This window comes from Coturnix japonica, chromosome 1, assembly GCF_001577835.2.
Source record: "Coturnix japonica isolate 7356 chromosome 1, Coturnix japonica 2.1, whole genome shotgun sequence".
NCBI lineage: Eukaryota > Metazoa > Chordata > Aves > Galliformes > Phasianidae > Coturnix > Coturnix japonica.
In genome coordinates this window covers 105,875,453-105,899,571 of record NC_029516.1, presented here as the reverse complement: position 1 = coordinate 105,899,571, position 24,119 = coordinate 105,875,453, and the positions used below count along the sequence as shown (strand labels likewise).

Below are 24,119 nucleotides of genomic sequence, written 5' to 3'. Positions count from 1 at the left end.
TTATTTGCTCCCATCCTTCAGCTCACCGCATGCATCTTAGTCCAATGGAAAACTTTATTGTTTCTCGACTGTTGACTCCCACACAGTCATCTTTAGCCAGAAGCAGAAGTACCTTAATGCTTTCTGAGCAGTACAATAATCCAGGTAAAAATGCGAATTACTGACTTTGAAACCGTTAAGGTATGTTTTTGATTGCATTTGAGTAGCTACTTAAAGAAATGGAGTACTGTGAATCAAATGACAATTTGTATGGTAGCACAAAATAGACTGTTCTTGATATCAGTGTATTGAAAAAGCACATCATCTTGCCTTTCTTGTTCTGTCTCCTAATAGGGAAAACATAGAAACGTAGTAGTTATTCAAATATAAAACAAAAAAGAAATTATTTAATAAATCCCATTGGTTTCAGTTTCAGTGATATGCTGAAAACTGAATATATTCATTTTGAAACAGCTTTTTAGAGCAGCATTGTGACACCTCTCAATGCAAAACACAAGGATTTCACTGAGACATTAATGTCATCTCCTTTTATACCCAAGAAGAATGTAGAACAAAATTCCCAGTGTGCTGTTTGAGCCTTAACTATTTTTACTGGGGTTACAGTTCTTTACTGTTAAATCACTTTTTGTCTTTAACTGTTTTTGTGTATGTGTATTTTTTTTGTATGTGCATTTATACATATAAAGTACATACAAAATTATAGTTACTTAAAGGAAAATGATAAGATGCACTGATGTGGAAGATACCAGTTCCAGAAGTTATTCCTCTTTAAGAAGCTAAAAATTGTAGATGATAATTGCTGATCCTATCAGTAAGTGGCAGTCTTGCAAAATGAGGGTTTTATTAACAACTACAAAACTGATGTTTCCAGTCCTGTTAATACTTAGGCAAGGACCTGACTTCGGGCAGTTCCTGGTTAAAAGGTTGTACCTGCTCATGGTGTATGCATAAATGGGTACAAAAGTGTTATAGCTCTTTCTCAGTTTTATTCAAAAGCAAAACAACAAACACCCAAACACCTGTTTGCAAAAGGAAATTTTTTCCCTGACAAAAGTGGTTAGATAGTACAAAACATCTTTATGATCAGTATTTTAGTGTGTCATGATTAGAGTAGGCTCAGGTCCTGCATCTGTCCTTTCATTGCAAGGCCTTTGAAAAATGGATTAGGCAGTAAGCATGCTTTCCTTTATGCAGTGCTTCTTTGTTGCAGTGCACAGGGACATTGTTATGGAGTCACTCTGAAATTACTTCCCTTGTAGCTGCAGGAAGCAGGAATGTTGCTATACAATGTTGCCCGTAAGAAAATTCCCAGGTTACTTATTGTTCTGGGAGCGGCTACTGCTACAACTGAACAAAAGCCAGTTCAAATCTAGATCAATATATTTTGTTGAAAACGTTGAGGTGAATTACCAGGACCACCTACAGATGTTGCTCTCTGTGTTGTCTTTGATTGTTATTGAAGAAATCAATGGGGACTTTCTTTGTCCTTCCCTGGTCATCTTGCCTGTAAACTCCCAGCCCTGTCTCCCTTTTCATCTCAGGGTCTTTAGAGTAGCACGCTGGCATGTCTAACAAGAATGTCTTTTGGCCTACAGGTCGCCTGTTCCCTAAAGTGAAATTAGAGTGTCCATTAATTGTTTTGTCAGCAAAAAGGTTGAGGAAGAATTTCTTCCTTGATGCGTACTTCTACAATGTGTATCTTCTATGAGACGCGGTTTAGTAGCCTGTGGTAGCAGTGGTAATGAGAGGACGATTGGACTAGATGATCTTGTTGGACCTTTTCAATCTTGTGATTCTTTCAGTAGGAGCAGTGTCCTGAACATGGAACAGGGTCCTGCCTTTTCATGATCATGTAGTGTGCTCTTGTGATTGTGTTTGGGTCAAAATTGCTCCATTCCTGCACGTTCTCTAGGTTTAGAAATGAGGTTCCTAGTTTTTATGACTCTTGAAGGCAACATGTTATTAATATAACTCTAAGTGAAGATATGAGAGTTCAACAAAAACTGTTGTTATGATTGAACTAGAACTGCCTTAAGCAACAATCAAGTTTCTGAATATTTTTCTCCACATTCAGAAAACTTGCCAGGTTGCTAGAAAGTCATTCAAAAGAAGACATGGGCCCAGTTAAACATGAAAGCGTGCAAAAATTGAATCTTAAAGAGGTTTTACAGCACTGTCCCCAACTTTTTTTTTAAGTTATTTCCTTTAAATTGAGTATAATTGAGTCAGTGTCCTTCTTGACTTACTTTGAATAAAATAGGCCTGTAAACATTGCCATGCGATTACAATTTGTGTGTATCTTATTAATGAAGCATATGTTCTGTTGATGGTTCTATATGTTTGTGAAAGTTTTGTCTTAGCAATATGAGCAAAACAAAACTTAAAAAACCCACAAAAAAAAACCAAAAAAAAAACAGGAGTAAAATATCCCCCCCCCCCCTTTTTTTTAAATCCTGTTCATATTGAAAATAAAAAAAAAAGGAGTATCCAGAAAGTGTTGCACTGTAAAGTGTATTTACCACTAATGACAATAACTGAAATACCTACTGCAGCATTTAGTTTAGGGTTTCTTCAAGAATTCAGTGCATTATTTTAATAAGCAATTGAGGTATTTAGAGGCCTTTGCCATGTTTATGCTTTTTTTAAACAAACAGACAAAACCAACTCTTGTGCTTCTGTTGCCTTCCCAGTTTTGTAGTGTTTATTCAGAAGTTATCCAGCTGGAATTACATGATTACTCTGTTGTATGTGGAGGAACTGAGGGTTTTCAGAAGAGAAGAGAATTGCAGTCATAGTCAAGTGATTCAAAAAGTGTATGGATAAGAAAATGATATAGTAGAGATGATTAAAGAACAACAAAACAACCCTTTAAAAGTGTTACTTTCAGTTGAGGCATTTTTTAGTAAATATAGGGCCATGATGAATGTATTCCACAGTGGGATCTTTTTTGAAAACTTGAAAATAACCTTAGAACGTTTTAACGTAAAAATATGCTGTTTTCTCCTCTCCCTTGCTTCCTCTGTCTGTGCTCCCTTTTGCTCTTGCTATTGTGCTATAACTCTTTAGTATTCCATATCTGTCCTCGTGTAGCACCAGCTAGTCCTCTAAAATCTCCCTACAAGCCTTCCCCCACCCGAAGCACAGACAGGAAGAAAGCGACTTCACCCTCCACTTCTGATGCCGGGAAAGGGGCGGCTGCAGGTGAAGTGACTCAGGTCAGTTTGGAATATTCTTGATTTTACTTCTGGATAAACTGATGGGACTATCTGTTGTTACCTTTCACTTTGTGTCACTATTTTAACGAGTATCTCTTTTATAAGCAACAGTAAGAAAGTAAGACTTATAGAATAGAATCATAGAATTACCCAGGTTGGAAATGACCTTGAAGATCATCAAGTCCAACCGCAGCCTAACCAGGACCCTAACTCTAAAAACCCTACACTAAATCATATCCCTGAGTAAAAACTTGGGTGCATCTGTTGCTTTTCTGCTCTGGCATTGCAACATTTTAATATCTTTCTGCTGCTGGAAGTCAATGTTAAGCAATGGTATTTAGAACAGCAGCACCTGTGTTTTCAGGGAACTGGGAAGTGCATGCTTGTGGACTTGCCTATAATTTCTGAGAGCAGGGAATGACAAACAACATCTTTCTGTATAAGTCAATCCAGTCTTGCTGGTTAATTAGGAGGCTTTGCATATTTTGGAAACTCGCCAAAATTGTTGGCAGTGCCTCTTTTCTATACAAATTGCTTAACTCCCTCTCTAGGCATTTCAGATGCTGTTTGCGTAGAAGTCATGTTATTGATCCACTGTAGTTTCCAGATAAGTAAAGGCAAGTCATTTACCTTCACTCAGTCTGCACAATGAAAGACAAGTTATAGAAAACTTACGTTAGGGCTGTGAAATAGTGTTTTATAAGATCCTGTATCTTCCAGTAGTTAATACTAATAGTAGAGGATTTTGTAACATCTGAATTGGATGCAAGTGAGAGGACCAAAGCTGGGAGCTAAACTTTTGCATGATTCATGCTGTTACACCTGGCAGCATTTATGAGAGATGCATGCTTGCATTACTGACTGTATCTGGGAGGCGATGCAGTAAGATCTAGATGGTTTTGATTACTCTTCCCAATACTCTTCTCAGCCCTCAGCCCACATTTTTAATGTGTATGGAAAAAATGCTCCTTGCTTGTGAGGTGCTGTTAAAAAAATCATTAAGAATGAGTGCTACATTAATCTGTTCATACGTAATTTTGATACTAAAATTATCAAATAAATTTTGAAGTATTGCTCCTAATTTCAAAAACTAAAATAATTGGTGTTTCTAGACTGAGAAAATAAAGAAAGAGAAGCGATCCACCACGCCTGGTTCATCATCTGGAATGGGATCTCCTCTCAGAAGGTCTGATTCTCCTGCTGCTATGTCCAGAAGATCCGCCTCACCTGCCACACCTAAGTATGCCTTTCTGATTAGTGTTCTGATATGCTCTGAGCTTCTTTTTATCTACAGAGAACACATAAATTCCTGAAGAATTTCCTTGGCAGCGTTGTATAAAATCCAGTTAATTTTAGTTATACACATAGGGAGTTGGAGGAACAGATGAACCAACATATATGAAATTGTGTTAAAGGTCTCTGGAGATGTTTATTGTTTTCTCATCTTTCTGAAATTATTGCTGTGCAATTCAGTTACTGTGAAATTTTATTTAAAATTTGTTTTTTAAGCATGCATTTGTTTTATTTGGTTTTGAAAAAATGTACAAAACATTAACACTAACTAGAAATTTTAGCATTTAAAATATGCCCTTGCTGGCACCACTATCTGGATCCATCAGTAAACATAATTGTGACACATTGGAACAGGTTGCCCAAGGAGGTTGTGGATGCCCCATCCCTGGAGGCATTCAAGGCCAGGCTGGATGTGGCTCTGGGCAGCCTGGTCTGGTGGTGGGTGACCCTGCACATAGCAGGGGGGTTGAAACTACATGATCATTGTTGTCCTTTTCAACCCAGGTCATTCTATGGTTCTGTGATCTAAACCTTTGGTTTCAATCTTTGTTCATTTACAGACCTCTTCCTCCCACCCCACCCCTTGCAGGATTGTGGACCTGTGGCATAGCTGACCTTACTTACCTGACTGAGTTGCTTTTCTTAGTCCTCAGTTGCAAACTGTCAGAAGTGTAGTGTGTGTGCTGCAGTTTGCAACTCACAGGTCTAAACGAATGCTTCTTCAGCTTTCTTAGAACACGATATTAAGTCTGACTCAAGCGCCAAAGTTCTCTAAGGTGCTCATTGTCTACAGTAGTTGTCTGTAGTTTCTTTTTCTAGACCCTGTTCATGTTGAAAATGATCTCCTTTAGTTGGTTGCAAATATTATTTTCTATTTGAAGCTGATTATATTCTGAACCATTCTGATTTTTCTGATAAACTTCTTCAGAAGCCAGCCTAGTGTTCCTTCTGTGCCTTAGCTCTGTGTGCACAACTATTTAATGGAGAAGTGATTTTGCATGTGATTCTGGTGTGAGGCAAAATGTGGGAAATAATACGATTCAGTGTATGCTTTCTGTTATAGACATCCTATTGCGTGCAACTGTGATACTGCAATTCCTTGTTTATGTTATGAGCCACAAGTGCACAAACTTTCAATATTACATCTAGAATGTCATATTCAGAACTGTGCAAACTTTGTAAATAACATAATGATATGGAATGTTAATGACAGTCAGCTTTGTCTTTAAAATTTTGAGCAAATCATTATGAAACAGGCTTTCCAAATGTATAGAGGAAAGTTCAAGCAATAGAGATATGTATTATTCTGTAAGTTGTTGTAAGATACTCCCTGTTCAGAATGCATTTTTCAGTTCAATCAACCAGTATAAAAGACACAGCAAGAAACATAAAATTAAAACAAAATGATTGGTGGGAAATGGACTACTAAGCACGAAGCAGTGGGCAGTCACTGAAAATGTTGGCATAGCTCATTCTAGAGATGTTCTCATGGGAGGGGAGGAAAAGAGATGTGGTCAAATAACCAAACAGGTGCTTAGTACTTGGTGAAAAAAGCATGGCTGCTCTTAATTTATAGAACTGATTTCCTTAGAAGGTTAGGCAAAGATTTAGTTATTTTCTTTTTCATTTTTTCCCTCTCAAGATGCAAATTCTGAGAACCTTTTTTATAGGAAAATGTTTTCATGCATGTAAGGAGTTTGCTTTTTAAAGGAAGAAGCAGGGTGCTGCATGGAGGAATTTAGATGCTTGTTATGGGTTTCTCTGTGACTTTAAGCTGGAAAGTTATCCTCTATTTCCCTCCCTCTCTCTCCTTAAGAGAATCTTATTCTGACCACTGCTACAAATACTGAGCATTTAATCTTAACATGGCCCAATTAGAACACCCTCTTTGACCTTATTAGAGTTACAGCAAATACAGTTTAAATCTGTGTTAGTTACTGATTGTGGAATGGCACTTCTGCTGTAGCACTCTTCAAACTTCCCTTACAGATAAAAAAAAATCAAAATGCATCCTGATCATCATACTTGAATATTATGTAGAGACGATGATCTGGCTGGTCAGTGGACTTAAATGTAGGAACCTTCTTTTAGATCGTATCACCTTAAGCTTCTCCTTTAAAATAAACTGTGGGGCTTAATAATTTAAATGCAATTTAGTATATAGATAAAATATTCATTCTCTTTGCAAACCTGACAGTCTTTCCAAGTTTAATCATTCTCCATCTAGCACATTGTATGACCAACAATTACACGTGGAAGAAATAAGAATGTGAATTCAGAAGCATTTGTAGTTAGTGATCCCACATAGCACCTTATCTTGGAAAGCTGTTGAGTAAATAATCAAGTGTGGGCTATGATTTAGGTGGTAGTTAGCTGTATGCATTTTGCTTGTGAAAAATGTATGGCTCAGTATTCCAGTTTTCATGGTACTGTTGTAGTTGTTAGTTATTTTCAGACATCATCTTGGTTTGTGAGTGGTAGTTGCATGTCTTCTTTCTATCTTATTTCATTGTTTATTAATTAGAAAGCTTTCTTTGTCATGGTAGAGTGACTGAAACAGGCTCAGATGGGACTATAAAGCTGTAACCTAAGCAGAGACAGTGACTGATGGCAGGATAGATTTGCATTAAGTATATAGATAGAGATGTTTGTAAAGGTACACATTTCAGCGAGAAAGAAGGAGAGGAAATAACAAACTATGCAAAATGTAACATCCAAGAAAAATGTGTAAGCAAATGCTGATCTAAGGAGAAGAGAGAAAGAAGTACGTTTGTTAAGGAGTAGCAATACTTATAAGCAAGGGATGAATTGAAATGATAGCAAAATCTAAGTATGTTATCAAGAAGTGCCACACAAGAAAGAAGCGTGAAAGTATTGCTTTGAATGAAGTATAGATCAGTTGACTGTCAGTGAGTTGGAGCTGGGAAAATAGAGAATGTTCTTTAATTTAAAAATTAAACTAATTGTAAACATGGATAATGATGGTTTAAAATGCTTCTGTTCTTCAGAGCTTCTACTTAGTCGATAATACCAGGATGTTGTGAGTTTTTTTTCTCCTGATTGTTTCACCTTCCAAGATCCATACACTAATCAGTTTATTCTTGCAGCATCCCTCAGAGGGTTAGGTAAGTGTCCTATCTTATAGATTGGCAAAGCAATAAAGCCTATGTCCTTCACATGTCTTTGGGTAAATAGTCCCTTTGAAATCAATGGAACTTGACTGAATCAAGGAAGTAGAGCTTAGTTTTTAAGTGCTTTCAGATAAGCCACAGTGAATAAAAATGGAAAGCTCTGACATGACTCTACATTAGGTTATTTTGCCAAGCCATTATCTCACTTATGTGAGGAGAAAAAGGGAGGGGGAAGGGAGTTGGGAATGCAGTGCTGCTCCTCCTCATTTGTTTCCAGCTCCCAGTTTGTGCCTCTGTCCTTTGCTGACAGCTGCACTAACTAAAACTGTAACTTGGTTCTTTTGGGCAGTGTTCCACTGCGGTACTGGGACATTGCTTTGTCTTCAAAATACATGTGGGCAATCAAATTACAGAATAGTGATTAAATATGTATGTACGTTAGAACAAAAATGCCCAGATCTTAAAAAGTTTTTAAAAAATGGCCTGTTGGAAAGATGTATATTTTTATGGTGAACTTCTCACAGAATTAGCTTCTATGTCCCCCACCGACCCAGCTTTAAATTTTTTTGTTACCTACTGCATTTATTTTTCTCAGTCTTTGCACTGGAAAAGATAACAAAGATAAAATGTTGGATTATGCTGAGTTCTTCAGCATCTGACCTACAGGATGGGCCAACTGGAGGTTTTGAAAACATTGGTAACAGTAAAACTATCAAAGAAAATAGCAATATTCAATAGACATGGTCTGAGTCTGTGCTCTTTTAAGGAATCTGAAAGAGAAATGAATCTGTCCCTGGCTAGAAAAGATGAAAACTGAGAGTAAAATAAAATGCTTTTGAGAAAATATCACAGATAAAAGAGCAAAAACGTCAGAATCCAGGAATGGTGTTTTGATCGGAGAAATCTCAGCAAGTTTGAGAACTTGAAAGTCCTCAGTATGGTTCCAGCAGAGCTTTTGTCAATTAAAAGGCAGATAGGGGAGAAAAAAAATGCAGCATTGCATTGCTGCTGATCTCTAATTGAAAGTTAGCCTGTGTAAGTGCTGTAACCGATGACCTGTCACGTACCTGGCTTTTGAAGAAAGCGTGCTGTCTCCATCTTGCTGCTTATGAACAAAATTGGATGTGACCTCTGACTTGTGTTGTACTCCGTGTACTTTACTTTGTGTGCTTAGCTAAAGTAAGCTCTGAACTCCTCTCCTGCTATTCCTAAGACATTTTTCCTGCTCTGTGGTCTACTGCTGCCTCTCTTTAATTGGAAAAAAAAAAAAAAAAAGCCACTGTAATTTAAGCATCAGTGGATCCTCAGACCTGATAGAGATTTGTGCAGTGTGTTTAGGGGGTCATGATATGAATGGCTCCTTACCAGCTGCTGCCATCAGCATGGGAATGAGAGGAGAAAGCTGAGATTTCTTGCTGGGAGGAAGAGGCTTCCTGTGCTTCTGCATCCACCTGTAAAATCTGGTGGCTCAGAGGAGCTAACTTTCAGACAGCTGATGTGCTGCCACTTCTTGGATTTTGAGGAGTCTCCTTTAGTTAATTAATCTTCATCACGTATGCTTCCTGTATTCCTGTAGCATATAATTGCATCCCCTTCCTTTTATCCATAGGCAAAACTACTTTTAAAATCCAACTAGATCCCCGTACAAGCATGTGTCCATTTGCCTTAATGATTCTATTTTCTGTCTTCAAAATCAGGCTTGTCCCTTCTGGTAAAAAGTAGTATCAATCTGAAGACTAGCTGAAGGCAAGCCTCTTCCAGTAGCAGTTCTTCCCATGTTCAGGAATATCAAATATGCTAAGTTGGCAATATGTTTAAATACAAGGGAGAAAGACAGTGCTTACTTAATAATTTCTACTTGACATTGAGTAAATGATATAAAAATTTCTGAAGGAAAACCATTTTTATTCCGAATGGGCTTTCTAAGCTTTTAACTCTTCATCCTTCACTGCTGCTGTCCCAGTAAATTGGATTTAGATGTTCCTCCCTTTTAATTGCTTTAAAATTATTAAAGTCATGCTTATTCTTATTGCCAAATTGCTGTAAGAAAAGAATCTTGTAGGTCTTAAAGCTCAAAGGTATTTTACTCAGTGTATCTGGCACCTTTCTTGTCCATCAACGACTTGTATGGAGCTCTAATTCCTATGCAGTCCAGGATTCTTAGCTGTCATGGTTAGATTCCTTCCTACCAGCTTCTTTAATTTGATTGTCGCGTCTTCATTAGAGAACAATTATGTCTGTGCTACTACTGAAAATGAGTCAGCCTTAGCAATGACTATTTTGCTCTTCCTGTCACAACAAGTAAAAAGCAGTGTAGGAAATATGCGGTAAAGTCAGGAATGTTAAAAGGCCACAAGAAGGAACTGTGCTTTGAGAACCTGGCAAGAAACATCCTTTGTGCTCTGGAGAAGGATGAAAAAAAGCCGTTTGCTTTCTGTTTACGTGTTAAATTTTTATGAAAGGAAATAACATGATGGTGAGGCACACATGTGAGATCTATATGTATGCATTTAGGTAGGGACTTTGAAATCTGTGCCTCTGTCTTTAAAGGGCTTGGGAATCCATCTGTGCTCTGCAGACTCTTCTTCCTCACAAATCAGGCTCCTTTAAATGAGCTCCCTGTATTCTGTTATCTCAGCCTCTTTTAGTATGGTGGAAAAGAACTCTTTATTTTCCTGAGCTCATGAATTGAGAGACTTGAAAGACTTGTAATTTTTATTGTCTGCTCTGTAATGCAAATCATGTTCCAGTTATAATAGTCTCTGTCCGCACAGTGCTGTAATCTAAACAAATCTTTGCACACTCATCCATTAATTTGCCACCATTGTCCATACTTTTCATGTGTGTGGTCTGCCAAAGTGTGTGTACAGTCCAAAAAATATGCTGTAGTATTTGAAACTGTGTATTGTGCAGATTAAAAAAGCGATAAGAGGTAACACATAATTATATATTCATAAGGAAGGTTAAAACTGCTTGCGTAATGCTCTCCTTAATGTAGGATTGTTTCTTCTAATGAGACTGACATAAATCACTTTTTCTAAGATCGTAATCTCTTTAACCCCCATAGTATTAAGCCATGCAGCCCAGCTCTTCTAAATGTTAGAAGTATTTAGTTCTTGTTGCCGGTATTATATAAATAATTAACGGTGTTTATGTGTGGCTTTATGTTTCCTTGTAATCTCTTATTCACTGAAAATATTTGCACATTGCCATCTGTCCTTACCCTTTCACTATGCCAAAATTGATTTCAGGGTTGTCACTTGATCTGAAGTATGCAGAGCCAAATGAGATATCGGCAGCACTGCTGCTGTGCTCTGCCATCACCGCTAGTGCATCTTTGAGCCTTGAGATCTTTGTTCTGGTACTGATGAAAGCACCAACTAAACCAGTAGAGTGGACTGTGGAAGGGTTTGGTTGGTTCCGTCTCTTGTAGTACTTGGTTTTACCTTGTTACATGGTAATAATTGGTCATAGCTTTGCTTTAAATGTTGAGATGGGCTATTGAATACAGCAGAGTAGAGAAGGTGATTATGGAATTGCTGTTATGAAAAGAATTGATTTTAGGTTGTCCATGACTACTTTCCTGCAACTTGGATGATACTATTGGTCTTTTTAAGTGAGTCAGTAATCATTTGAACTCGCTTTCCAGTTACCTGCTTTTCAGATTGCTTGCATCAGGGTAGATTCTATACAGCAGTGTGCAAAAAAAAAGTGATATTCATATGTAGTCAGACACAAGAAGGAAGAATGATATTTGTAAAGATGGAACTTGATTCCATTTGTGCCATGTATTAACTGTACTCAATTTTCTTTTGTTTTTAACTCATCAGGACAGTTGCAAAGACTTATCCTCAGTCTCCTAAAAATGCCAAACAATATCCAGCTTCTCCTGTGAAGCATCGTGCCACTTCTAATCTCAACCAGGAAACTCCTAAAAAGAAAGCAGATAAAGAGAAGGAAAATGTCAGTCATCAAAAATCCCCAGGAGCACGCACTGAAGAGGCAGGCCAGGTGGCTCCTGAAAAGCCTGCTGCAGGAAAGTCAGAAAGTAGTGAAGGTGAGCTTTTCTAAGAGAACACACTGTGAAGTATAGTGGGCCCCTGAAGATTTCAAACAGCAATGAACTGTTTTTTTTGTGACTCTCCTTGTGAAAGCGCATGTTGGAAGCAGCTATGCATGGGTTATCAATGCATGAAAAATGTCAGTTAATGGGAATGTGAAAATGTTAAAATGCAGGGATGCCCTCACCTATGCCATGTTCTGTCTGCTGAAGATGCTGATATATGCATTTGAAAAGTGAAAGTGACATAACAGAATGAACAAGGCTTGTTTGCCAGTGAGTAAGCACTGGACACTTTCACAGTTCCTTCTCTGACTTTCCATCCTTGGTCGCCATCTCCTAGGAAAGATCACAGCAGGAACAACGGATGCAGAAGAAGCTTCAAAAATTCTAGCTGAAAAAAGACGACAGGCCCGCCTCCAAAAGGAACAAGAGGAGAAGGAGAGACAGGAGCGAGAAGAACGGGAGAGGTATCCTCACTGATTCGTGAAAGTTACTAGCTAATAATATAACCTGCATCACAGGAGCTGCTTCAAAATGGTATCTTCAGAATCAATACAGAAGCTTACATTTAAAAGTTAATCTCCTTACATTTGTATTCATCGTTTGTTAGTGTCATTTGCAGTCCTTATGACTAGGGAAGTTTGAAAATAGTGTGTCCCTTCAGGAAGCCTGAAGAAACTAACCCATCCAAATAGTTAGGTATGTCCACCCTGTAGTATGCAGTACTTTGTAAAAGTATATGAGATAGTTTTAGTTTTACTGGTTCACATATAAGTGCTAGTATATGCCTTAAACTGCAAAGCTTGTATTATTTGAAATATCACCCTGAAGTTTTTCTCCCTGTCATAGGCAAGTGAGGGCTTTAGAAGTGTGGGCACACTGAAGGTTGTTGCGTCTAAACAGTGAATTTCTGGCTCTGTCTCAGGAACAAGCCTTTGGGTTGTTCTTCATATTCAGCACTGGTTACATATGTCAGTGGATCGTGGCTTCATTCCCTAATATTAAAGCACTGACTGTGCATGTCTAAATTGGGACTGTGTCTGTTCTTACTGAGAATGTGGGGGGGATAAAATCAGAAGTGTCTGCAAGCTCAGCCTGATGGAAATATTTCCCACATCTCCAATATGCAAGGATAAGAATGATCAGTTGTCAAAACAGCTCTTGAATCTGATAGTGAATAAGCTGTCCCTGAGCAGGCCTATGAAGAGCACAGGTGGAATAGATAGACCCACTCTTTTCTGCGGAAAAGTATAATTTCTATGAGGTGTTTTATGCAACAAGGAAAAGACTGGAATAAAACTTTGATATTAACCTAAATTCTGGGCATGTTCTCAACCTCTCAGTTATATTCTTGGTATTTTCCATGAAAATGGGCACTGATGCATAGTTATTTAATGCTCACTGTATATCATGTATACAGTAGGATTCATGCTAAACAAGATGAAATCTTTTAAATATATTGGTATATTTACTTTTTGCAGGCTTGAAAGAAGAAGCAGCTAGGAAAAGGGCAGAAGAGGAAGCCAAGAGGAGAGCTGAGGAAGAACAAATGCTGAAAGAAAAGCAAGAAAAAGAGCTCCAAGCCAAACTTGAGAAACAGGTATCATCTCAAACACAAATGTATATGGATACGTATACTTATAAATACATACGTGCTCTTATATATACATATAAATAAAGAATTTATTCCATATAGTAATTAACTTGTAATAAATAATGGACTTCCTGTATTTTACACATTCTGATTAGAGGGAAGAAGCAGAAATCAAAGCCCGTGAGGCAGCTGAGCAACTTCGTCTTGAAAGGGAACAAATCATGCAGCAAATTGAGCAAGAAAGACTGGAACGGAAGAAGGTAGATGTTTGTGTCTCATTTAAGATGATTATTTTAATTTCTTGTTTAAATATATAACCCAGAAAGTACCTACTAGTATCCAGAAGTAATTATCTGAGGGGATTACAAACTGATATTTATGATTAATTTAGTATTTGCTTCTTGCAAGTCAGGGAAACATCTACATTTGTAACAAAGTGGAACTGCCGAAGGCAAATGACTTTGTGTTAAGCAGTGAACAAACACACAATTAGCCTGTACCCACAAGGTTAAATGCCTAACACAAATAGAGAATGGCATGCCAAGGCAAACGTTCATTGCCACCCAACGCAGGGTATCACAGGCTCTTGAGGAACATGAGTGACTTTGTTCTAAAACTTACTCAACAGAAGTTCAGTGTTTTTAATTTAGAAAGTTAATGAGATTAACAAACAGGTTTCTCCCACCTGCCTTGTCTATGGTTACATTGTGCAGAGGCAGCAGAGCTGTTTACCACAATTTCTGCACAAGGAAATGGCTGGAACTGCATAGCTTAGTATACAGCTCTGTGGCAATAGACAGAACAGCTGCAGAGCTGCTGAGCCTTTCTAGTTATAGAAGGTCCTTCCATATATGTTATTCTAATATGTTATTTTTAACTGTTTACCACTGAGCTGGAAACATGTTGCTGTTGTAGATTGGAATACCAAAGTAAAATGTCCTTACATGTGAAATAGTAGTTTCCTTTCATGGCAGTGCAAAGAATCAAGGCTCATTAGAACAGTTTGCTGTTGCACAAAGAAGAAAAAAAAAGGTTTTTAGGGTAACATCTTTCAGAATTCCAGCAAGAGTAATTTCAGATCCTTCATTCTACTCCTGCATTCCTTCTCATCCTCCAACTTATTTTGGTTTCTAGAGAATAGATGAAATAATGAAGAGGACAAGGAGGAGTGAAACACCAGAAATAAAGGTATGAAGTTGTGTGTGGTTTCAGGGTTTGCGTTGTCTCTATTTTAATAACTCACATGTGAAAACTCAACCCTGGCTTTTTACATTATAGTTGGTGTACTTAGGTTCTCTCTACACCCAGTAGTGTTTGCTGCTGTGATCTCTCTGCTTTGTACCAGCCAGTGGGCATAGTTACTGAGCTCTCCATGTTAGGCCTACCAGGATTGTAGGTTTTGAGAACTAGGCTGTTGTTTCCAGCTAGGAAGTGATAATAATAGATAATAATAGATAATAGTCTGGTGCGGGTTGGAAGGGACCTTAGAGATCATCGAATCCAACCCCCGGGATTCGAGCCTCTGTGTATCAGAGTGGCACTTCTACCACTTGCACAACAGGGGGATTCGAACCCGGGCCTCCGGTGTTGCAACGCGGCATTCCTACCACTGCGCCACCGGGGCACACAGTGATAGACAATTAAGATTCCACTTGTAAGTTTTCTACTAAAAAACTGTTCCGTCAGTTACTTCCAGGAACTATTTTCTTTTTGAAGTTAAAATACAAATAATAATAATAAAAAAATCTCTACCTAATATTAAATAAAAAACTCCATTACTGCTGTTGATGAACGTTGACCACTGTCTGGCCGTGAGCAATGCCGCACAGTCTGAGCCCAGTCGGTTCCGTGAAGTTTACACTACTTTGTCTAATAGACTTGATTTGTTACTTGACTGCAGAAGGAAGAGCCAAAACTGGAGATACCATCAACTTTGAATGTGGAAAAGCAACCAAAACCCCTTGTTCTTAACCAGCCAGGTAAAACTTACCATATTTTTCTTACCTGCTTTCATAACTAGTTTCTTTCAGAGTTTTGCTCAGATAGAGCACTGTGCTCTGAGTTTTTCTCTGAAAACAAATAGTTAGATTTGTGTCACAGTATCACACTGTGATAGATTTGTGTCAGTCATGACTTGGTGAGAGTCTCAGTGGGAGACTTCGTTTTGCCATGTAAGCAGGAGAATGATTGTCCTCCATTTAGTACCTGACATAGCATTTCTATAAATGGCAAGTTCCAGTCTGCTAATTGGTTTGCCTGCTCCAACCTGCATTTCAGTTTTGTGGGTAAAAATTTTTTTGGCTCACAGTCAAGCTTGCAAGCTTTTTATAGCACTGTTCCAAATCTCACTTGGTGAAAATAAGATTTAATTTGACTTGATGAAAACAGCATATATTTTTTAAGCATGAATTTATATATATATATATATATATATATATATATATATATATATATACCTGCAGCATTTATCTATACTTGGTTACTTCCCCAGGTTAAGGCTTTTAGCACATGACAAAAAAGATGATACATTCTCTTCCTGTTTCATTAAATTCAAATGATGGATCATAAAGCACAACTTTAGGGTGGAAAGGAGGATTTAAAGTATAACGCAATGAGTCAAAGGTGCAACTGAATCCCACTGCACTGTCAGTCTTCCTTTCTGTTCTTTCTATTTAAAAGCATTTGTGATGTTTTAAAAATGATTAAATAAAGATATTGCTACTGTCACAATTTCTGTCCTTGTTTTGTAGAGATCAATGGGCTGGCAACTTGCCTGAAAAGTAAAAGCTTAGAGAGTGATGCTTCTGTAGTACCTACTCAAGATGTAGTTGCTAATGGTCTAAAGTCAGTCCCAGGACTTGTTCAGCTGGAAGCCGTAGATGGGAAATCTAACAGCATGGAAGATTCTGCGGATGAGGTTCAGTCTATGGATGTGAGGTACAGACCATAACTACTAAGAGAAACTAGCACACACTTGCCTGTTTTGTTTGCTGGTGCTCCTTTATTTCTCCCCAGCCTCACAGTGTGGGGAGTGTTGTTGTGTCAATGGTGGTATGTTCCAAATCTGTCGAGATGTAAAGCAGTTGTTTTGGACAAGAGCCTGAACTTCATCTCATTTCATGTATTTAGGGGCAGGGGAATCTTAAAAATCTTCCTACTGTTCTTACTTACAGATTCTATACAGATTTGTCCAAACTGTTCAGGTAATTCCCATAATCCAAAATGCCACACTGTGAAAATAACATCCATAGATATTGTTCAGATGCCACCGTTTATTTTCTGTGTTTGTCCCAAGGCTGCATAGCTACAATGCACAAGTTTTTCTCTGTCTCTACAAACAGAACAAATAAATTAGGCTCTTAAAATTGTGTTTAACTGGAATGAGTCTATGGTATCAGTAAGCGGTGCCCTATGTATTAAACACTGTTGGGTTTTGATGGAAGGATTTGCAGGTAAGAAAGAAATTGGTGATTTGAGGCTTCTATGGGAAAGTGAGCTCAGAATTTTAAGCGTGGAACTTTATACTACATTTCTTGAATTAACAAGCCAGGTTAACACATTAAGTTCTCATAGTGTGTAACTATTTCAATAAATATGCATAAATACATGAGAAGAGCATTACTGGGACAGACCAAAAGTTCCTTTAGACCATTGTTCTGTTTCAAGGAGCATCAATGGGAAAAAGTGGCTGGGGAGAGAACCTGAACTTAGTGCATTCCAAAACCACACAGAAGTATTCTGATATGGATATTGGGAGAAGTCCACCTTGCTCTGTCTAATATCTGCTGATTTACCTATTTCCCATGAGTTTATCTAACTCCTTTTTCAACCTGCTGGTGCTTCCACAGCGTCACCTTACAGCAGATTCTACAGCTCAGCTCCCCTGAGGCACCACCAAGGTTTGGTGTGGTCATAGAAATCGTAGTGAAATTCGCCCTCTGAATTTTCTTCTCTAAACTGAAACATCCGTGCAAATTTTAGTCTGCAAAGCATCAGCTGGTTGTAGCGCTTCTGAAATTCTGGATTTCTGTGGCTGGAGTATGTTAATAAAGTATTAAGAAATGGATTTTTATTTAAAGTGTGAAATGCAAGGGCTGTAGGTATATGCTTGCAGGTTCGGGATAATAATCTGTAAGGTACAGTTAAATATGTAGATAATGGAAAGGTGAAGATGCTGAAGGGAGACAGTAAATTCAGTTCAGTATACTATTAGAAATGTGGGCTTCCGGAGATGAATGTCATGTCGCAGAGGAACCACAAGCCTTAATTTTTAAGAAATACAGATTAAATATGACCTTTCATTTTGAACAGAGTAATTTTATTTTTTTTTTCCCTCAATTTGGGACATATTCCAGGTAAAAAGTTGTGGTTGGCCTTAAGATAAGTAGTATTTCTTGAATGGTCAGAAGATTAATTTGTTGGTTAATGAATATCTCAGCAGCTGTTATTCTGCATCTTCTTTTCATTTATCTTTTTATAGCCCTGTTTCAAAAGAAGAACTTATCTCTATCCCTGAATATTCACCCATGAATGAACTCATGCCCGGTGTTTCTTTCGACCAAAATGGGACAAGTAATGCCAAGGCTCTTGAAGATCTCTTGGATTTCACAGGCCCAACTTATTCCAAGACGTCCAGTGATACTATTAGCATTGATGACTGTAACAAAAACTTGATTGAGGGATTTAACAGTCCAGGACAGGAAAATACACTTAATTCAATCTGTTGACAACCTCGCTTTTCAACACAGTAGATAAAGGTACAGTAGTGCGATCAATAACTTTAGATGTGATAAATTGTGTGATTACTCATGAGCTTCCCAGAATGATATAGCAATTGTAAACAGCAGCTTTCTTCTTCTTTTCACATATAATCTCTTAGATATTTAAATGTAGCATAATTTTTCACATTTACAGCTCTTTTTAAATGGGCATCATATTATAGAATCATGGAATGGCTCAGGTTGGAAGGGACCTTAAAACCCACCCAGCCCCAACCCCTGCTGTGGGCAGGGCTGCCCCCCACCAGCTCAGCTGCCCAGGGCTCCATCCAACCTGGCCTTGAGCGCCTCCAAGGATGGGGCACCACAGCTTCTATGGGCTTCTATGAATAAAGCATTTCCCCCTCATATCTAACCTAAATTTTCCCTCTTTCACTTTAAAGCCATTCCTCTTTGTTTTGTCACTACCTGTGTAAAAAGTCATTCTCCCTCCTGTTTTGTATGTTCCCCTCAAGTACTGGACGTCCTCCTTGCAGCTGTCTCATCTCCAGGCTGAACAAGTCCAACTCCCTTAGCTTTTCATCACAGGAGAGGTGCTCTAGCCCTCTGATCATCCTTGTGGCTCTCCTCTGGACCCACTCCAACAGCTTCACATCTTTTTTGTTTTGAGGGCCCCAAACATGGATGCAGTGCTTCAGATGGAGCCTCACAAGGACAGAGTAGAGGGAGGACAATCACCTCCATCTCCCTGCTGCCACCCCTCTTTTGATGCAGCCTGGATGTTGTTGGCCTTCTGGGTTGCAAGAACACATTGCTGGCTCATGTCTGGCTTTTTATCCATCAGGTCCCCCAAATCCTTCTCTGCAGGGCTGGTCTCAAAGTTTTATTCTTTTGTATGTATTACTGAGCTATCAGCAACTGAATGTGTCTGGTAAATTGAAACACTTTCTTCCTGCTCTCAGAATACAGTGAGTAGTTAGCTGCTCATTTACTTCAGTAATAAAATACTGTTGCTATGAGTCTTTGGAGTACTTTAAGATAAAGAAAACAGCTAGAAGTGGAGCCAAACTAGAAAATGGTGGTTATTGCAGCTGCTTACTCTCTTCTGCTGCTGTAGGTGCTTGCAGCATAGTGTAGAATCACTTCTGGAAAGCTGAGAAACAATATGGTGGGGAGGAGTGGGGGGAAGGTAAGTAAGCTTTAATGATATTTTCAAAGTAAGTTGCTGTAGTTGATTTTATTAAAAGTGTTTTCTAGGCTACCATCTTGAGGTCATCTGACTTGCATGGCTGACTTGGTTTTCTTATTTTTTCACTTGGCAGAGGTAGCAGTCTGTGGAGGATGTACGTCCTTGTGACACTACTGGCGGTAAAACATGAACTTGTCACTTGAAAAAGCTTCTGCAGTCCTGAACACTGGATTTCAAATAATCAGAGCTGAATAGAACTTTGTCTTCCCAGGGAATATGTTGACTAACTGGCTGCTTTTGGTGGAATACAGTGATGTAGAACCTGGATGGCTTCAGGGAAGACTGAATATGTATTAGAATTTGAGCTTTAGCTGCTAGTGAAGCACTTATTTATTTTTTTTTTCTTTTAATTCAAAATGCATCTGAACACCTCACTGTGATTTTTCCTTGTGCATTTAATTTTAAGATCATTCCTCCTTAATTTTGTCATGCATCCATTTAGCCATCTTTTTATTGTAAATAGCGATGAAGTTTGCCCACAGTGCACTGAAAAGAAATAATACGCTATACTTTGGTTCTGTGCCTATCTCTTTTTTTTTGTTTTTAATAAGGAATTATTGGCAGCTTTTATGCAGATGTGTAATTCAAAGCTATAGCTGAAAAGGCTTAAAACTTGATAATTACTGAGAGTGAAAGAACTTTCCTACTGACTGCGGGGTGTGGAGTTACCTTGTAATGGTGATGTTGACAGTTTTAGTCACTGGTGGCACTTACTGGTTAATATTAATAGTCCTGGAGTGATTATGAATTGTGTGTTTAAAAACATACCTGTGTAACACCTGTAAACAATGCAGGCACAATGCCAAGTATAATCCCTTAATATATTGTAGTATAACTGTAGTAGATGCAAGTGAGTATGTTGGGGGGGTCAGGTAACACGATAACCTTGGGAGATGCAGACACTTGTTTAATACCAGCAGTCTTTCTGTCATGTGCAGGAGTGTTTTGTCTTCCTTACAGGCTCAACAAAACAAGATACGGTCGGCAGCAAAATAATATATGGAAGTTGCAGCAGAAATACAAGGGCTGGGGAGACAAACAGCAAGCACTGCTAGCCTACTTAATATCTTATAAGCATCTGTATGGGAAAATCCACATCGAGCTGTATCGTGTGTAGACATTACGTGCCATACAGTGTTAACTTTATTTCTGTTGGTAACCTACCATAACTATATGCTAGATGATGCGCTGCTTTAAGGACACTTTTGTCCAGTTCCTTATAAAAATAAATGATAAATACTGCTGTCTTTGGAAACTGACAAAAAAAAAAAAAAAAAAAATGGAAACATGGCTTGTTTGGTTATTATTATTAATTTTGTTTTTACAAATAGGGGAGTTCCAAGTGTAGCTTGAACTCAGTTGTAAACCCATTCTTGTGCTCTTTGAAGCCCGCAATGGGGAAGTAACCAATGAAATCACGTGCAATGTATAAAGAAAGCATTCCTACGGCAATCTGGCTATTTATGTTGGTGTACTTCAGAAAAAGTCATTTCTTTTGACTGTGCAGTAAGCTGTAGCATGGTACCGTGTCTTCCAATTTAGTCCTACCTTTATTTCTGAAATAAAAAAACCCAACAAAACCAAACCAAACCGTTTGTTTCACTGTGGTGCATTGTGTTTGACAAATGTTACATGATGTTTTATTATGGTGTGATTGTGTAATATGTAGATTTCTTTATTTGCATGACATGTATAGCATGTACAAAGGTGAAATACATTTTCATTTATGAAGCTAATTGTTGTTTCTTAGCTTTTTTTTTTTTTTACTGATAGTAAGACAAATGTAAAAGTAGCCATGTAATAGGTAATAATAGGTAATAGTCTTGTGCGGGTTGGAAGGGACCTTAGAGATCATCGAGTCCAACCCCCGGGATTCGAGCCTCTGTGTAGCAGAGCGGCACTTCTACCACTTGCGCCACAGGGGGATTCAAACACCCGGGTTAATATATTTCACATTGCATCCTTTGCCATGCACTGATTTGCTTTCTGAAGTCTTGTTAATACACAGAAGAAATGTAGACCGGCAGCGGAAGAGCTATAAGCTGAGGGCTTCCAATCAATGGCATCCTAAATGCTATTGGTGGTATAGGATACAGCTTGCAGCCTCAGCTTCAGCTCTCTGGGCTATTACGTGGGGAAGGCAAATGAGAAAGAGAACTTGGGAGCTGTGGCCATTGGATGCTGTTCTACTGAGTGCATGAGGCCTGTTCTGTAAGGGTGTTTGTGCATCAATGTTCTCTTCAAGCTGAATGCGCATACAAGCATTTAGAAAGTAACTGGCTTAGAGCTGCTATTTATAGTCTACTGAAATGTTGGGGAAAAAAACTTCTGCAAAGACATTTCTGTGGGTTTTTTTTTTTGTTTTGTTTTTTTACGTCATAATTTTGTTGAAAATTAAAACTTATATCAAGACTGCTTTTATTTTTAAGGTATGTTAATATTTTCCAGGATAACAGTTCATCTCACTCTTATCAGCTCTGAAATCATTCATGCGACCTGTCTACTCAACTATTTACTGAGCTCAAAGGAAACAAGGTAAGTCAGTATTTGTAAAGAAAGGCCTTGGATTGTTTCCTTTTACATCTGCTTTCATATGTAACCTTAGAAACTGGTTGAATATCTGAAGCAAGTGCTGTTTGTTGAGGGATTCATTCACTTCCACCTTTTGTTTTAGATGATACAACTTCCCTGCATCAATATGAATGTTTGCTGCTGTGATTCAGCTCTGCCCAGAGAGCTTCGTTTTTCATTTGTCAGTGGTCCTGAAACTGGTGAATGATTGCTGAGGATTCACACTCATCCTTGGTGTTTTTCTGCTGTAAAGCATTTGTGTATCACACTGTGAGAAGAAGCAAGAAAACAAACTGGGGGTACAGTCCTCAAGTGGATTTTTATAAGCGGGTGAAAGGATTTTTGTTTTTCCAGGTTACTTTATCAAGTGAACTGCAGACCAGCAGTGTGGGAATGACTGAAGCAGAACTCAGACTAAGACATGAGAACTGCATTACTTCAAAAAGTTAGGTTAGCAGCTAATGTTAGCTACTAATACACAGTGCTGACACAGCACAATGGAGTCACAGAATCATAAAATCACACGGTTGGAAAGAACCTACAAGATCATCCAGTCCAACCATCCTCCCATTACCGCTGCTACCACAAACCACTAAACCAGATCTCGGAGCTCCTCATCCAGACACCTCTTGAACACTGCCAGGGATGGCGACTCCACCACCTCCCTGGGCAGTGATGCAATTGCAGCTGTCCTAAGCACCAAGAAGAATCTGGCACTGCTACTGTCTTTTCCCAGATCTATTTTCAATCACTAGAATAACTACTAGCAAGTTTCTAATGCACACATAAATAATACATGCAAGGTAATGGGGCATCGTGGTAACTCTGATTAGGATCAGCAATTCCCTTGGAGTTGCTCTGGGAAGTGACAACCAAAGCTTGTCTCAGGCCTCGCAAAGGCCTCAAGCTTCCCTCCTGGCTTCCAAGCACCTTCATTTCCAAACAGAGCAGCATCAGCAATGGGTGGATCTGGATCCCGAGGCTGTGTTTTCATCTAGAGAGATAAAGGAGCAGGCAAGGGAAAGATCATCTGCGCTCCTGTGATTGCACAGATCGTGCTGTTACTGATACAGTCTGCTGCTCTGGCTGGCAGAGCACAGATCTATCACTTCAAAAAGTGACTCCCTGCTGATGAGCTTCCTGCCTTGTTAGCTATAGCATACAGCTCATTAAAGTGGCTGGCTGCTCCAGCTGCCCCTGCCACCACCAGGCATTGTCCAGATGCTCCTTGAACTCTGGCACTCTGGGCTGTGTGCCTGCTGCCTTGGGCAGCCTGTTCCAGTGCAGAAACCCTAAGAGAAAAGATGCTTGGGCTCTTAAAATTGCCTAAACTACAAGAGAATGGTTTATTGACCACACAAATAATTTTTGACTCTTGTTTTTGCCTCAGTTGCCATGTTTGTAATGAAGTACAATAACATGACCCATACAGACCTGGTTATAATTGGATGGACCTTGCTGGGTGAGGGCTGTTTCAGTATTTCTTCTTAGCTAGAAGGTTCTAACCTCAATTAGAACAAGGTTAGTTTACACTTCTGTATTTGGGCCAGTGTTGTTTAGGACTAAAAATGGGATCTTCTGTTACCTGCACTATGTCACATGCTTAGATTAATTCATATGCAGAGACTGTTTTCAGAGCTAACGTTGCAAAAACCCAACCCTGCTGACAGAGACCGTATGCCTGGCGGCAATGGCACGGCTTCTGCAAGTTGTGACAGGACAGCCGTGATAACCTTGTACATAAAGCATGCAGGCATCCGTACATCAGGAGATGTCAGGCTCGCTAAAGGACTCTTTAAAGCATAATTTGGTGATGCTATCAGAGCCCAGGCATGCTCCATCCATCAGCCTCTCACCTCCCCTCGGGTTTTAATTAAGTGATTACTTTATAGCTTTCCTGAAATTTCAAGGCTAAATAATGTGGGGCTCATTTCCTCAATTATAGAGGGAGCTGTTATCTGTTGCTTTGAGCCTTGAGTGAGAAAATAGCACTGTTCTACAGAATGCTGTTGAACGGAGCTCTTACGACTATTATTATTACTATGGTTTACCATTCTCTGTTGTCTGGATGAGGTGTTTCTGATTTAAAGTAATTTTGACAAGTAACTGTCACGGTTTGAACTAAAAATCCACCTGCGCCCGTGACAGGGGCCGTAGGCCCCGGAGGGGCCCTAGGCCGAAAGGAAAAAAATTAATTAAGAAAAGAAAACAGCGGCAACGATCTAAGGAGGCACACTTATTTACTAAATACTATATCGAAATACAGGATAACACAATATAATACA

General features: G+C 38.8%; 1 protein-coding gene across 1 annotated transcript in view; it reads left to right on the top strand.

The window, feature by feature from the left end:
- MAP7D2 (MAP7 domain containing 2) overlaps positions 1–20,848 on the top strand; it is a 67,670-nt gene extending 46,822 nt beyond the window's left edge. Inside the window, 11 exon segments of the mRNA XM_015885277.2 lie at positions 3,091–3,215; positions 4,328–4,455; positions 11,470–11,696; positions 12,043–12,276; positions 13,184–13,302; positions 13,452–13,556; positions 14,431–14,484; positions 15,197–15,275; positions 16,047–16,233; positions 17,777–18,053; positions 19,337–20,848. Coding sequence (XP_015740763.1) covers positions 3,091–3,215; positions 4,328–4,455; positions 11,470–11,696; positions 12,043–12,276; positions 13,184–13,302; positions 13,452–13,556; positions 14,431–14,484; positions 15,197–15,275; positions 16,047–16,233; positions 17,777–18,023 — 1,505 coding nt within the window. The 3' untranslated portion in view covers positions 18,024–18,053; positions 19,337–20,848.
- The last annotated feature ends 3,271 nt before the right edge of the window (positions 20,849–24,119 follow it).